The sequence below is a fragment of the Poeciliopsis prolifica genome, unplaced genomic scaffold (genome assembly GCF_027474105.1).
Source record: "Poeciliopsis prolifica strain line A6 unplaced genomic scaffold, Auburn_PproV2 SCAFFOLD032, whole genome shotgun sequence".
In the NCBI taxonomy this organism is placed as follows: Eukaryota; Metazoa; Chordata; class Actinopteri; order Cyprinodontiformes; family Poeciliidae; genus Poeciliopsis; species Poeciliopsis prolifica.
In genome coordinates this window covers 2,283,365-2,298,965 of record NW_026562407.1, presented here as the reverse complement: position 1 = coordinate 2,298,965, position 15,601 = coordinate 2,283,365, and the positions used below count along the sequence as shown (strand labels likewise).

The following is a 15,601-nucleotide window of genomic DNA, read 5'->3' as shown; positions in this document are numbered from 1 at the left end:
AATTTATATTTCATTTATATTTAATGAAGGATGTTATTTCCATCTTTCCATCATTCTGATGGCAGAATGATGGAAAGATGGAAATAACATCCTTCATTAAATATAAATTATTTAATTGGTTGAATGGATCTTTTGTACATAATCTTCACATTTATTGGGACAGGTAAAGAATTTAAGTATCTGCAACACATGAAGAGCATCTTGAAGAGCAATCTCTTGATGAACTAGTTCAGACAGCAACCCAGGTACAGAAAGGAAGGAAAAGGAGCCAAAGAGAGAAACGAATAAAGAGAAACGAAACATTAAAAGGCTGATGGGCGAGAATGACGGGCGGAAATGATTGATGGCGGATGGAGTGAAGTCAGACGGGCTGGAAGGGAAGGAGCAGGAACATGACAGACAGAGGGGAAAATGTAGAGTTTGTGGATTAATTTTGTGACGATGGGCAGAAATAAATGGATCTACTAATGCAGAAAGCTTGTACTTTCATTGGGCTGAAAATGTGGGGATTTTTTTACACAAAGTAGACTTTGTGTCATCGCTGTCAAAATGAAGCTGAATCCTGGAGGAGGATGGATAACCTAGTTTTTGAAGAGACGGGAGGAAAACCATGAATGCTGCTTGACCTAATAACAGGTTTAGATACAAATTAACATTATTAAAAATATATGGTACTTCAGTCGATAAGGCAACTCAGTTATATTTATATCATATTCATGAAGTGAAGTTACAGAAAAAGAAACTAAGAAATAGATTGAAGTGATTTTCGTAGTGAAGCTCTAGTCGCACAACTTAAAGACAATAAATGTTTCCATATGTTGGACATGATTCTAAACATGTATGGACATCATGTGGCTTACATGAGATGAGACGGGGTCGTGGGGGTCAAATTAGTTCAGGAAGAAGTTAATAAAGACCTGAAAACTTTGATTCCTTCTTTGCTGAAAATTAAAAATGATTAACAACAGTTAGATCCATCCGTCCATCTCCTTTCTTTTCCGTTTTTGCTCCCACTCATTACTTTTAGCTGGGTCACAGGAGCAGCTAGTTGCCCTGGGTGGGGTAGAATAAATTAGTGAGCTGCCATATGTCAGCCTTGTGATCACCGGGTAACTAAGCTGCACAGTGAGGGAGTGGTTTTTATTTAATGAGCATGTTCTGAGAGCCACGATGAAAGGGTGGCAGGCTGGAGGAGTGTATATTTAAGCTGGTTATAGTCTCTGTTTGCGCCTCCTCCCTACAAGTTATTCTGTTGGTTTCTGTCTTGAGAATATTTTTATATTTCATGTTATGTTGAATTTATTGCCATCTTTGGAGAAACTCCATACTTGTTTTCTTCAAATCTCACTGCCTGTCTTTTCTCCTGATCCCACATCTGTGACTCTCTGAGTCCCCGCTGTTGGTTTTCATTTCTTATTCAGTTTGCTTGAAGTTCTAAACTGCATGTTTAGATTTGATTCAAACTTTGGGGGGATCGGGAAACAAGTTATTACCTCTTCAGGTTTAACAAGAACTGGCTTAACGTAATGCCTTGCCTTTGAACTTTTGCACATCTCGTCTCGTCACAACCTCAAAGTTCACTGTAGTTTTTATTTGAATGTTGTGGAAAAATACAGATAATGAATCAATAAAGCTTACAGGCAATGCATGAGCAGTATCAGTATGTGGAGAAGTGATTGGCCTCATAAACGGTGGATCATTAACTATCAACTTTCAGGTAAATTATTGTCATCAGGGAGTCTAAATTTAACACTTTGTAAAAATAACCTATCAGTTTCTCTGATTTTACTCTTTACATATTTATATTGCCTTGTTGGCTTTTTGTTCTGGATTTCTGTTTTGGTTTGACTCTGGTTCCCTGTGTTTCCTGGGTCTTGCCAACTTGTATAAGTTTTTTCATCATGTTTTTTCATTAAAACTTTCAACATGATCCATATTCCCAGCTGTCCAGGCACAAACTCACACTTCATAACAGTGCAGATTGTAATAAGTGGGCAAAGTCATTAAAATCAAAGAATGGCTCTTATTGCTAAATGATTTGATTTGTGTTGCTGAGGGTGTAGAGCCATTTAGAAGAGTCTGATTATTCAAATTACATTAACTCTGTGTCTGCTGAAGGAGGGCCCCCCCGCAGCATGATGCTGTCATCACCATGAGCAGGTTGTTTCTTTCCAGCTTTACTTAATCACATCTGTTAAATAAAATCCAGGGGAGCTTTTGGTCGGTTTGAGACAGGATGTGGCACAGATCAAGCAGTGTGAGTGTTTGTAAGAGATCTTGGTGTTGAAAGAGGAAAAAGAAGAAACATTTGACACAGTGAGTGGCTGCAGCAGAGCCACACAGTCAGCATCCTGGCATTAAATTGAAAGGAACATTTTGAGGGGAAGCTGAGGAAGACGGCTGCACTTGCACTCAAACAGCCACACACACACACGCACACACACACACACACACACACACACTGAGTGGTACTTTGAAGACAGTGTGGGAGTGCATACGCCTCCGCTTCCCGAAATAACCCCCCAGATGAGGGGCAGGGAGGCAGGGTGAGGTTGGTGCAGGGAGATATAAATGGATGTTAATTGTATGGCTCTCAGACCCAGCCGACGGACTTACAAGCAACCAGTCGCAGTCTGAAGTTTTAAGGTCTTTCTCTCCTGCTCACACACTCTTCATGGCTGACAGCTTTGGAGCCAGTGTGCGCACACATCAGATTAACACGGATAATAATTTTACGGCTCTGGAATGAAGTTGAAATCCAAGCAGCACTCTCATGTAATATTTTCCTTTAATCCTTCCAAGAATAGAGTGCAGAAAAGGACACAGGGACGATAATTTCCTAAAGCTTCCTCCATTAGAGTGAGAGAAGACGACTGTGCAGACTTTCCTGGGCTCGGAGACTCACATTAGTTCTGTTTGGATGAATCCAGTCACAGGAAGCTGCATCACAGTGGCGCAAACACAACCTGTTTCTCCTCTCCGAGTGTCAATTAAAGACTTAGAAAAGAAAAATAGAGTGATTTAGTCTCAAACCTCCCAGGAGAAAGAGCAGCAACATTGAGGGTTAGAAGAGAAGCAGGAGAGGCTCTAAATATAAATGGCAGATAATTACACACTTGAATTTTCCACCTTTGATGTGCGAAAAGAAAGCAAAGAGGAGAAAGCTCTGTGAGATTACCAGTTTGCGCTCTTTAGTAACATTTTGCATTAGTAAGTTATGCACATTTCAATTTTTTTACTGCATGTTTTGCTAATAATTTTATCTTATAACTTATTAAACCTAGAGGGAAGATGTAGACCACGATTACCAGGAAGAAACTGAGACATCTGCTCAGTTTCTGCTCAAACATCTCCACCTGCTGGTCAGGTAGGGAACTACACGTTACATTTTGTCTCGTGTAGTAACTGTTACCGCCAGTTATTTAAGTGCAGGCACTGACCTTAATATCATACAAGTATGGGGAATGAATATCAGTAATATATATATTTTTTTACATAAATCTGTGTATGGATTTATATATCAGTAGTTTTATGTTCAGAAATTATAAGAATAAAAAATCGAAGTTAGTTCAAAATCAATCATGACTCAGTGTTAGAGCCACTTTTACTAACTTCAGCCCTTTTATGTTTTATGAAGTAAAAGTAAAATTAAATAATAATTAAAAAGAAATGTACTTACCAATTTTACATTTATTTGACCCCTATTAAAACTGTGATGTCCAAAATGTGGTCTAGGGGCAATTTATGGCCCCTGGAATGATTTTGTATGGCCATAAACTTCAATTTAAGCATGAGTTTCAAATTTATTTAGCCAATTATATTTTAAATTAAGGGTGCTATTTCTATTGATAAAGGCAAGTTAAAATATTCTTGAAACCAAAAAGTTTAGGTGAAACAAAAAATATTAATTAAATTTGATTGTAAACAAAACCACAAACATCCAGTGAATATTTATTTAAATTTAACTAAAGAAACAGTAAGCGTGTCCTGTTCTATGTTATCTACCTGAAATTTTATTGAGTCTTTTTTTCTTGTTTGTCATGTTTCATGATTCTTGCTCATTTAATTAAAATAGTATTTTTGATTTGTTATTAAGCAAATAAGAGGAAAAGGGGGAAAAAATGGTTAGCTTTGTTTTTGCAATTTTAGTTGAAAAACATAGAAAAAGACATACAGGCATGTGAAACTTAAAACAGGTACTTTTAAATAGAGATTTTTGCCCCCGTGACAGTGTGGACACCACATTATTGAACCAAATGTCAGATGCGCATCTACCTCTTACATTACGGTAAACCGAAGAGACAAACAAGTCCCGGTTCGCAACAGTGACGTCAGCACGCCGCGAAGTGGCTCTGACGCTCCGCGATTGGGTGAGCCCGGAGCTAAAGTGTGTTACACAGTAAAGCACGAGACGCGGATGAGAACAACAACAGCTGCCGCCCCATGAAGCCAGCTAAAGTCACAGTCTCGCTCCTCGGGCTCATGCTGTAGAGACTTCGGGTAAGGAAACCTGCCTCACGAAGCGTTTTTAAAAGCCGTAGCTAGCGGAGGCTGGCCGCAGCGGCTTCCGCCCTGTACGAAGTTTCTTTTGTCTTCCTCCGACAACAACAACAAAACAAGACAGCCAGTGTTCAGACCAATGAACACGGTTTGTTGCCTCTGGTAACAAATGTGTAACAGCAAGGCATCAATGATGTAACTTATTAAAGCGTCTTGGGGAAAAAAAATGTTTGTTTTTGTGCGGCTATTTCTTGGAAATACCTTTGGAGCAGTTTATGGGGGTCAGTCCAGCGAGGCTGATAGCAGCTGGGTGTGTTAACAACACTGGTAGTTCCTTCACAGAAACTCCCACTAATGAGCCATTTTATAGGCCCCGGATGTTTAGACAGAGATATGTGAAGCAGTAACATTATTATTGGGATACATTTGGAGTAAATGTTGCTTAATCAGGCTTGTCTCTGAGGTGAAGTTCACCCACACAGGTCAAAAGTACAGTAATATCAGCATTGACTTAGTTTAGCTAAGCTCGGTTTATTTATTCATAGTCAATTCACAATGAAAAATAAATGAAAATGAATTATCAGTTACTTACCAAGTCAAGCTGCAGGTTAAAATTGAATTTCAGTCCCCACAATTTATCCTAATTATAATGCCCTATTCAAACCCAGTTGCAAACAGTCCAAAATTGTAACGGTGCATTCAAAGTCTGATGCCTTTTTAATGCAAAATGTAAAAGGTTAAGTTTCTAAGAATTCTTTAAACAGTAAAAAAAAAAAAAGTGCTGAGTCGGGAGTACTTTCTATATGAAACATCGCTGGGTTTGCTAATGCAATATAGCCAAACAAGAACACTTTGAATCTTCGACAATGAAGAAAGTGTTTCATTTAAAAACACTCAAAGGTACTTTCAATTGGAAAGATTTTTTACTGGCCTTGTTTGGAAAATATACACAGCTAAACAAACAGAACACCATCAGTATATTCAATGGGAAAGAAAATAATAGCACACATAGCTCTGTAAGAAAACCCAGCTAACCTGAGGATTACTGAGCCAGGAGTACTTTCCATTGCAAAGTAATTTTTCTCTGATGGCTCCACCTGTGCCTTCATCCTGGAAAGAAAGTCTGCTAAAACACATATGTGGTTTATATGAGGAGGAATAAGAAAGCATTTATTAGTGCTGTAGAATTTAGCTGAAAAACAATAATTTAGGTGTATTGAACATTAAACTTCTAACCAAAAATTAGCTCTATTAATGCATTTCCTTTTCCACTTAATGCATTTTAACTCTAAAAAAGCATATATAGAGCAAAATGTGTACCACTTTTTTAAAAACCACCAAAAGTAATAATTAATTTGTACATGCAACTTTTTATTATCCTAGCTCAGTATCTGATACTTTGAGGTGGGAATCCAATCATCAAGGTTAGCCTCTTGTTATTTTTCCAACTGAGAAATCAAAAAATGTGATTCCCCAGGACATAATGGAGTCTCGTCAATCTTACAGTTTCATTTCTCGCTGTTTTAATCTCTTAAATTTGTCTTTTTGTCTCCAGATGTTACGATGGACACAAAATTTACAATTTCAGACAGTGACTCGGAGCCATCGGAAGACGTAGAGGAAAGAGGAGGCTTGCAGCTATTGCAAGAAAAGGAGAAGCCGCTCAGTCACACCCTGACGCTTCCTGAGCTCCGATCTACAAGTAGGCAAACAGAGAGGATGCTATGGGAACTGTGGGGTGTTGAGGCTATAAAATGGGTGAATGTTAAGATAAAATAGAGAAAGAAAATGGCACATGCAGAAAATTTGCAATTACATTTGTAACTGCAAACTTTCACATCATCTAAACTCTGGTTTTTATGGTAGAATGTCTCTTATTTTGAAGAAATCTTGAAAAACATAAATGAAATACTTTGAAATATATATATATATTCAGAATATTTTCATGCAGTTTCTATCCAACCAGGTCTGAATTTGTTGTGTGAAGTTGAGCCTTTTACTACTGATCATTACATTCACACTTTATGGTAGGCAAACAAAGAAAGTGAAAGTCTTTCACAAATTCTGCTGAACTTGTTTTTCCACCTCAGCAAAATTGGATCTTTTATCTCCAAGATTTTCATCTGTTGTTTTGTCTTCTGTCCTAAAAGCTTTGTTGGCACCAATTAGCAGAACCTGAGCAGTCGAAAGAGAAACATTATACACATTCCAAGTAAAAACCCTGAGACCCATTTGTCCTTTATCTTCTCATTAGCAGGTCGGGTGAGGCTGAACTCGGAGTCTGTCGCTTCCACCATCTCCAGAGAGGTGGAGCTGCAGGCCAGGGGGGAAGAGGAGGTCGGGATCCCCACTGAGGGCTTTCCATTCAGGGGCCGATCTAATTCAGCTCCTCCCTCCCTGTGGGCCGCTAAGAAGTACGGCCGGCAGCTTCGGAGGATGAGCGATGAGTTTGTCAACCTGCTTGATAAAGGGGTGAGGATGAGAAATCTCTGAACTTTATTGATGTTAAAAAGCTTAACCCGTCTGTGTGATGATTGAATGAATTGTTTATGTCCACTAGATGGCAGTCGCGAACATAGGTGATTGCATAAATGTCAAGAATAGGACAACAGAAGTAGTCAGTCATTAGTGAGACACCTGTGTGCAACTTGTATGAGCAAACGAGCCAGAGCGACTTTAATAAAAGCATCTAAGAAGAAGCACAACGTCTGGTTCTTATCACGCACGAACAGAACATGGTGTCAGGAGTAAACTGAAGGGGTGAATTGAAAAGCCGACCATGGAGCTGAAACCACCGGAGAGCTTAAAGCTGACGGGAAACGTGGATGAAAACTGGCGTGCTTTCAAACAACGCTTTCAACTGTATGTCGCCGCAATGGGTTTGGAGACGAAGCCGGAGCCAAGAAAGGTAGCGATGTTGCTGACCATAGCGGGAGCGCAGGCTTTGGAAGTCTACAACACATTTGTGTTTGATGAACCTGAAGACAAAGAAAAGTTGGACGTTGTGCTGAGTAAATTTGATGCTCACTGTTCACCGAAGAAGAATGAATGCTACGAGAGATACGTGTTTCGTTCCCGGATGCAGACTCAGCATGAACCCTTCGATAACTTTCTGACCGATCTGAAAGTAAAAGCGCAGTCATGCAATTTTGGCCTGCTGAAGGACTCGATGATCAGAGATCAGATCGTCTTTGGTGTACGTGACGGGAAGCTCAGAGAGAGACTGCTGAGAGAACTGGAGCTGACCCTGGAAACAGCTGTAAAGATGTGTCGGGCAAGCGAACTGTCTCTGCAGCAAGTGAGGACATTTTCTGAACTTTCAACAGGAACTACTTCACAGTTCAGTGATGGAGCAGCGGCAGTGGGAGCGGTGTCCTGTCACAAGAAATGACATGCACAAACCAGGCAGCTGCAAGAGGAAGCCATTATCAACTGTAAGCACTGTGGATCAAGGCATAAAGTGAGACAATGTCCTGCTTATGGTAAGCAGTGTTTAAATTGCCGTGGACAGAATCATTTTGCAAAGCAATGCTTTAAGAAGAGGAAAGAAGAAAAGAAGAGGAATGGTGTAAACTTAGTAGATGAAACTGACCTAAGTGACACATTCTTTGTCGGTGTTGTGAATTGTGAAAATGAGTCAGAAAAAGTGCAATGTGTTGACAGAGATGATAAATGGACAATTCCTTTGTTAGTAAATGGAACCACAATTAAGTTCAGATTGGACACAGGTGCGAAGGCGAATCTCATAAGCATATCTGATATAAAAGAAATGCAAGTAAAACCTCATATAAAAGAAGTCAAGTCAGGTCTAAGAGACTATAATGGACAATTGAGTGTATTGGAACATGTCAGCTGAATGTAACAGTTAAAGGAACAAAACATCTTGTGTTCTTCTCTGTTGTAAAAGAGGATCGAGAATCACTTTTAGGTGATAAATCTTGTGAAGAACTTGGACTGGTGAAAAGAGTCTACCACATAAACACTGAATTTAATGAATCTAATAACCCGATTGATGCAATGCTTCAGGATTATGAGGATGTCTTTCAAGGATTAGGTTCTGTACCCTGCACATATAAGATTCAGTTAAGAGAGGGCGCGCAGCCTGTTGTTCATGCTGCACGTCGCATTCCAGCGCCACTGCAAGAGGGGTTGAAAAATGAGTTGGATCGAATGATCAGGTTGGGAGTCATTCAGAAAGTGGAAGAGCCCACAGATTGGGTTAATTCCATCGTGATTACAAAGAAGAAAAATGGAGAATTAAGAATATGCATGGATCCAAAAGATCTAAATGAGAACATCAGAAGAGAACATTATCAAATACCCACTCGAGAGGAAATAATCAGTGAAATGTCCGGAGCAAGTTATTTCACCAAGTTGGATGCATCACAAGGATTCTGGCAAGTAAAGTTAGATGAAAAGCAGTACCAAGTATTGTACTTTTAACACACCTTTTGGAAGATACTGTTTTCTAAGACTTCCTTTTGGAATAAAATCTGCACCAGAAATATTTCATAGAGCAATGGAGAGGATCATAGAAGGCTTGATGGAGTAAGAGTCTACATTGATGACATCATCATTTGGGGATCAACTGTTCAAGAACACAATGACAGATTGAGACGTGTCATGGAGCGCATACGGAAAAAATGGACTGAAGCTCAATAAAAATAAATGTGAGTTTTGTGTCAAAGAAATTATGTTTCTGGGAGAACAAACTATCTGGCCGAGGTGTTCAACCAGATGAAGATAAAATACAAGCCATTTTAAAGATGCCACCGCCTGCTGACAAAACGGGTGTTCTGTGCATCATGGGCATGATTAATCTTATAGGGAAATTCATTCCAATTTGAGTGCAAGGATGACTAACATTCGCAGACTCTTGTACAATGACAGTCAATTCAGTGGACAGAAGTTCATGAACAAGAGTGGAAGGAACTGAAAAAATATCTGACTTCAGAACCAGTGCTTACTTCTACGACCCTACTAAAAAATTAAAACTGTCGACAGATGCCTCAAAAGATGGACTTGGAGCAGTCTTCTTCAAGCTGAGAATGACCAATGGAAACCAGTATCTATGCATCCAGAGCCATGACAAAAGCTGAATGCAGATATGCTCAGATAGAAAAAGAATGCTTGGGCTGGCTTATGGGCTAGAACGGTTTTTCATAACTATGTATATGGTTTTACCATCTTTGTAGTTGAACAGATCACCGACCATTGGTTGCCATCATTAAAAAACATCTGAATGAGATGTCACCCAGGATTCGAGGCTTATGATGAAGATGCAGAGGTATGAATTTACACTGATCTACACTCCAGGAAAACATCTGATTTCTTGCTGATGCTCTGTCTAGAGCCCCTGCACATGATATGTGTGAGTTCAACTGAAGAGGATATTCAATGTCATGTGAATTTGGTGTCCAATGTGTTGCCTGTATCAGATAGAAAGTTACAGCAAATAGTTGATACAACAGCTAAGGATACAGAGTTACAGTTGGTCATACAGAATATGGATGAAGGATGGCCAATAGGCTCATGTTCACAGTTTTTCAATGTTAAAGCTTATCTAAGTGTTGTGAATGGACTGTTACTGAAAAACAACAGAATAGTGATTCCACAAGAGTTAAGACAGGAAATTCTACAGCGGATCATGAGGGTCACCTTGCATTGAGAAATGTAAAAGAAGAGCTAGAGAATCTGTTTTCTGGCCTGGACTAAATAAGGACATTGAGGTGCTGATAAGTAAATGTGAAACATGTCAGACATTTAGAAACAAACAGAGCAAAGACCGATGATAATATCTGACACTCCAACATCACCATGGCTAAAAGTTGGAATGGATTTATTTCATCTTAAAGGAAAGACTATTTAGTGATCATTGATTACTATTCAAACTATCCTGAGATGGCTCTGTTGGCTAATATGTCATCAAATTGTGTCATAACACATGCAAAATCAATCTTTGCAAGGCATGGCATTCCACATGTTGTAGTGAGTGATAATGGACCATGTTTTAATAGCAGAGAATGGCAAAGGTTTGCAGAACAATATGATTTTAAGCATGTAACATCAAGTCCACATTATGCACAATCAAATGGAAAAGCGGAGAAAGGAGTTCATATTTTTAAGCAACTTCTGAAGAAAGCTGCAGATAGTAACTCTGACCCGTATTTAGCTTTATTAAGCTATAGATCATCACCATTGCAATGTGGTTATTCACCTGCTGAACTTTTGATGAATCGAAAGATTCGTACAACTTTGCCAAGTTATGACAATAAAGGACAAAGAGCAAAGAAATCGTCAAAGTTGGAGTACAAGTTACGAAAGCAGAAAGTAAACAAAAGTCCATATTATGACAGATCAGCAAAGCTTCTACCCCCACTGTCATACCAGGACCCAGTAAGGTTTCAGGATGATGAGGGATGGAAAACGAAAGCAACTATTCTGCAGGAAGTAGCTCCACGTTCATTTGAAGTGAAAACTGAAGATGGACAAATTCTGAGACGAAATCGTCGCAGTTTGTTGAAAACTCCATTTGAACATGTTGATGAGTCGAGTGAAGATTCTAAGGACTCTCAGATTACTCCTACAACTGAAACGCATTGTGACATGGACAGTATTAAGGATAATACACCACCTGTGTTAAGAAGATCTACCAGAGTGGTAAAGAAACCTGATAGACTGATGATGTAAAAAAAAAAAGGGGGAAAAAGAGAAAAACAGAAAAAAAGTTGAAATGTATGTAGTTTGTAATTCATGTTTTTAATGAGTACTAAGTAAGATAGGTTAAGTGAATTTTATTATAGCTATGTGATATTATTTGCTATCTGTCTCATACAATGGTTGTTTAATTTTAGAGAGTATTCATGTAACATTCTAACTTTAAAGAAAGGAGGATGTGATGATTGAATGAATTGTTTATGTCCACTAGATGGCAGTCGCGAACATAGGTGATTGCATAAATGTCAAGAATAGGACAACAGAAGTAGTCAGTCATTAGTGAGACACCTGTGTGCAACTTGTATGAGCAAACGAGCCAGAGCGACTTTAATAAAAGCATCTAAGAAGAAGCACAACGTCTGGTTCTTATCAAGCACGAACAGAACAGTCTGTAAGAGCATAAGCTCCGCCCCCTGCCCAATTTAGAACAATTCCACTGAAATGGGAGGAGCCAAGAGACACTGAGGGGCGTGGCAAAGCGTGGGGATGAGTGGAGGGGCTTAAGCCAGGCTCTGGTCAGAAAGAAATGACCAATTTAACCACTTTGTCACCATAACTAGCAACTTTTCAGACCAATTGAGTGACTTGTTTTCTTTTGTTTAAAGTGCAACTAATCTCCAAATGAACTTATTTTGCTAATAAACTGCTCAGATAGGTTATTTAGGGGTCTATCTATATTTTTCTGCGTCAATTTTGACATTTTTGTGTAATTTTTAGTTCTGCGTTATTTAGCCTAAACCCATTTCCTCCTTCAGTCAGACGATGCCGAACCAGTAGGATTCTCTTATTTGTTTGAAACGGTTTGCCATTTTAAAACCATCAAACTCAATATATCTGAATTATTTCAGATATTTAAAATAATTTTAAAAATAATTATTGGCGTTGAATGATATGAACCACTTAAGATGACGTTTTCAGCCGTATCCTCCAGCCCTAAACTTTGATGCACTTTCAGTCAATACTCGTTATTCCTACTCCTGATTCGCCATGGGTGCGTCTCTCTTGCCCTATTTCTACCCAAAGAGGGCAGCATTGAGTCCGTGTCAGGCAAATTATTGAAGAGTTTAACAAATTTACACCAAAATGTAAAAATTGCACAGAAAAATAAAGACACCACCTTTAAAAACCAATTTGTGCAGCTTATCTACAAAAACAAAAGTAGCTTTGTAATGTAGTTACTACTTCAGTATGGTAATCGTTTTATGCTTTTGTGTCACCCAGGAAATGAGGAACGTGAGCAGTGCTGGGTCGAACAGACCGATACACCACTCCAGGAGCTGGTGGAGCTACCTCTTTAGTCACCAGGAGACAGAGGGAGAGAACAACCACCACGAAAACCACGCCTCCCGCACCGAGTAGAGGAGCGCAAGAGTTGAGCAAGGTTTTTATGGTGGGGAGAAAAACCACTGAACAGCCTGTGACTGAAAAAACGGTTTCCAGGTTTAAGGACTTGGTTATATAGATCATTTAAAGGTTTTGTTTTTATGTCTTTGCTATACACATTAGATTTTTTTATTAAGTGCTAGCTGTAATTTAGTAATGTTAGGCTGTCCATTGTGTCATAGGAAAAGTCAAAATACTGCAAAAGTGAAATGATATCTTAAAAGTTTATTTAGACTTGCAATTAGTGGATGGATGAAGTTGGTATTTAACATTTTATTGCACCAGAGGCGACAAATTCACCAATTTGGATTTTTGTTTTGGTCCCATTACACATGGTTAACAGCTCGGTTTGCTTCTTCTCCATACACCCCAATGTTACTCCCATCTTTTTTTTATAGTTATTTTTTTATATAACTGTGTTTTGATGTTTGGCCTGGTTCTGAAATACACAACTCAAGGTTTGCCTAAGAAAAACAGCGATGGAAAAGTCTGCAGCTGTAATTTAGGTCAAGATTTCTGTAGCGATTTATTCAATTAGAAAGAAGAATTCAGGAAAAAAGTTCCCTTCAAGCAGTGGATTTGATACTCAACAAACCGGCACCCAAAAGCTCTCTGTGGTCAACCCAAAAATCTGTAATTTGGAGCAAAATTCTGGAAAAACCAGAATGTTTTAAATTAGGGAGCCATGTAGTGATTATGTACGTCTCATTTTCCTCCACATATCTGCGTTTTACTCATGAAGATTTACTTCTTCAGTAAAACCACTCAAAACCACTTTTGTCTATCTACAGTTGATCTCTCCATAAAAAGTCACTTCAAGCTAACGCTTTTCATGTCAGTTCCTTATCCCGGCAAACTTTATGCTCACAAACAACAGCTACAGCCACTTCACTGGTCAGGCTTTTGACTACTCGTCATGGCGTTAACCGAGTTGCATACTTCAGGTTGGCAGCCGCCGATCAATAAAATCAGATTAAGTATCTTTTTTTTGGTCAAGAAAACAGTCCGTCCTGGTTGAAATCTCTACTCTTTCATTGCAGACATATCTATATATGGTAGTGCCTTCCTGTTGTTGCGAGCTTAATTCAAGGCTGTAGTTTTTCTTTTTGAACAGTGTGGTTTACAGATTACTTTCTAAATGTAGCTGGAAAAACAGATGGGTATTTCTTTACATTTCAAGACTTGATGGTTTTAATGTCAAATATGATGATAAATGCCCTTTTTAGGAGTTAAAACAAGCCCTGTTTCTTCACAGTGTTGTCACGACTTTTAATGTAATTGAGGAACCTTTAATGTTTTTTGTTTTATACAAACTTCTCGTTCCACTTCTTGCAAGCCTTTTCTATGTTAAACAGTCGTGCTTGACTATCAGAGAACTGCTTTATTAGAACAAATTTATCAAAAGAACAACAATCTTGTTAGTGGGACAATCTGTGACGATGCACAAATATTATAAAACTTCAGGGTTTAGATTGTAGCTAGTGACGTTAAAGCCTAAATATAAAAGCACAAAACAAGCCTATCTTTTTAAAGACTTGGACAAGCAAAAAACAAAACAAAAAAAAAAAAAAAAATGGAAAAAAAAAAGTTTTTAGCTGTAAATATGTTGTAAATATTTATTCAAATGACTGTGGTGGAGGTTTTAAATAAAAAAGAATTAACCAGAAGTTTATTTACGAGGTTTCCCAGCTGTTCAGTAAGCAATAGGCTTTGCACAATCCACGGCTGTTGTGATAAATGTTTAAATGAATCGACTGCTGCAAGCCTCAACATATGGCAGGATGAGTTCTCATCTTGTCTCATTTGAAGACGAGATGCTTTTTGTATCCAAACTTTCCGCAGACTTTGTTCAGAAAAGTCACTTTGTTTTAATAAAAAATGTTCAATTTCATCAGCATCGACGTGTGGATAAAACTTCTCACTGGAATAACTTGTATTGTACTCTGATTTATGAGCAATTCTTGGCACATATTTAAACATTTTATGGATATCATTATTGCCTCATATAAAAATCAATATTTCATACACAGCTGGATTTAAAAAAACAAAGCAAGGCTTGTCTAATATGTGATTATTAACAATGGTGATAAGTTCGTTCTGCTTGTGTCTTATTGTCTTCCTCTCGGCTTGTAGAGTTGAGTTGTGAAGTGCTCGGGTTTGTCTTTAATAACATTTATGGCTCTGGTTCAGTCTTCTATAGCTTTTTCATTTTATTTATTTTTGCTTAGTATGCATTTTAATCTGACAACTCCAGACAATCTGAACGGTGCCGCAGAGACTGAACCAATGACTGTTTAAAAACGGTTGATGACTACTGTTGGACCCCATTTCTTTTACTTTAATTTCACCACTTAGGAAAGCTTTACGTCTCGATAGGTGGACATTTACTTGAACTCTGATGTGGAAGCGGGACTAGATCCGAACCGAAGCTGAGCTGGGATTTAAGTGCTTAGTTATTAAACGACCTGCCTTGAACGTTTTTGTTCCCAGTGAATCGACAACACAGAGCCAGCCTTGAACCTTTTTGCCCAATCAGAGCCTTAAACGACACAATCGCTGTCCCCATTTAGTGCTCCAGAAATAGCACAGTAGGTTTAGACGGATGTGAGCTCTCTGTCCAGACTGAGAAGACATTTCAGATTCTGACAGACCGTATCTGTGGAGTAAAAAAAAAAAAAAAACCCGCACGGGCACCAGGAGTTTTGCATACGATGTTAGTATTACTTGAATCTACAGATGTGTGTAAAGAAAACAGAATTTTATCTGATTTTTCTTTTCTATTCTCTTTTCAGTTTTTAATGACTTTTTGTAAATGTATTTTCTCTACAGCTGTGAAAATTGATATATGCTGTCATGAATAAATGATTTTAAGATTGACTGAAGTCGTCTAAGACGATTCTTTGAAAACTGTAAAGATAAACACTGCAAAACCCCCAAATCTTAGTATTTCTGTCTAGTTTCTAGGTACACTTGAAATAATACAAAACTAACTTATAAGTAA

The 15,601-nt window shown here is 38.4% G+C and overlaps 1 protein-coding gene across 2 annotated transcripts; it reads left to right on the top strand.

Annotated features, from left to right (window-relative positions):
- The first annotated feature begins 4,345 nt into the window (after positions 1 to 4,345).
- badb (BCL2 associated agonist of cell death b) lies at positions 4,346 to 15,477 on the top strand. Of its 2 annotated transcripts, none has more exons than XM_055051194.1 (4): positions 4,346 to 4,500; positions 6,056 to 6,202; positions 6,758 to 6,972; positions 12,439 to 15,477. In XM_055051194.1, exons 2-4 carry the CDS (start codon positions 6,064 to 6,066, stop codon positions 12,574 to 12,576), a joined length of 492 nt encoding a protein of 163 aa, XP_054907169.1. In that variant the 5' UTR covers positions 4,346 to 4,500; positions 6,056 to 6,063; the 3' UTR covers positions 12,577 to 15,477. The 2 variants fall into 2 exon arrangements, with proteins under 2 accessions (XP_054907169.1, XP_054907168.1); XM_055051193.1 differs by having other exon boundaries at positions 6,755 to 6,972.
- The last annotated feature ends 124 nt before the right edge of the window (positions 15,478 to 15,601 follow it).

Bases quoted from the DNA above. Each gene is read 5' to 3' on its own strand.
- badb (XM_055051193.1), top strand. From the start codon at position 6,064: ATGGACACAAAATTTACAATTTCAGACAGTGACTCGGAGCCATCGGAA. The intron at 6,203-6,754 runs GTAGGCAAACAG...TCTTCTCATTAG, and splicing joins TCCTGAGCTCCGATCTACAA to CAGGTCGGGTGAGGCTGAAC. The intron at 6,973-12,438 runs GTGAGGATGAGA...TGTGTCACCCAG, and splicing joins TCAACCTGCTTGATAAAGGG to GAAATGAGGAACGTGAGCAG.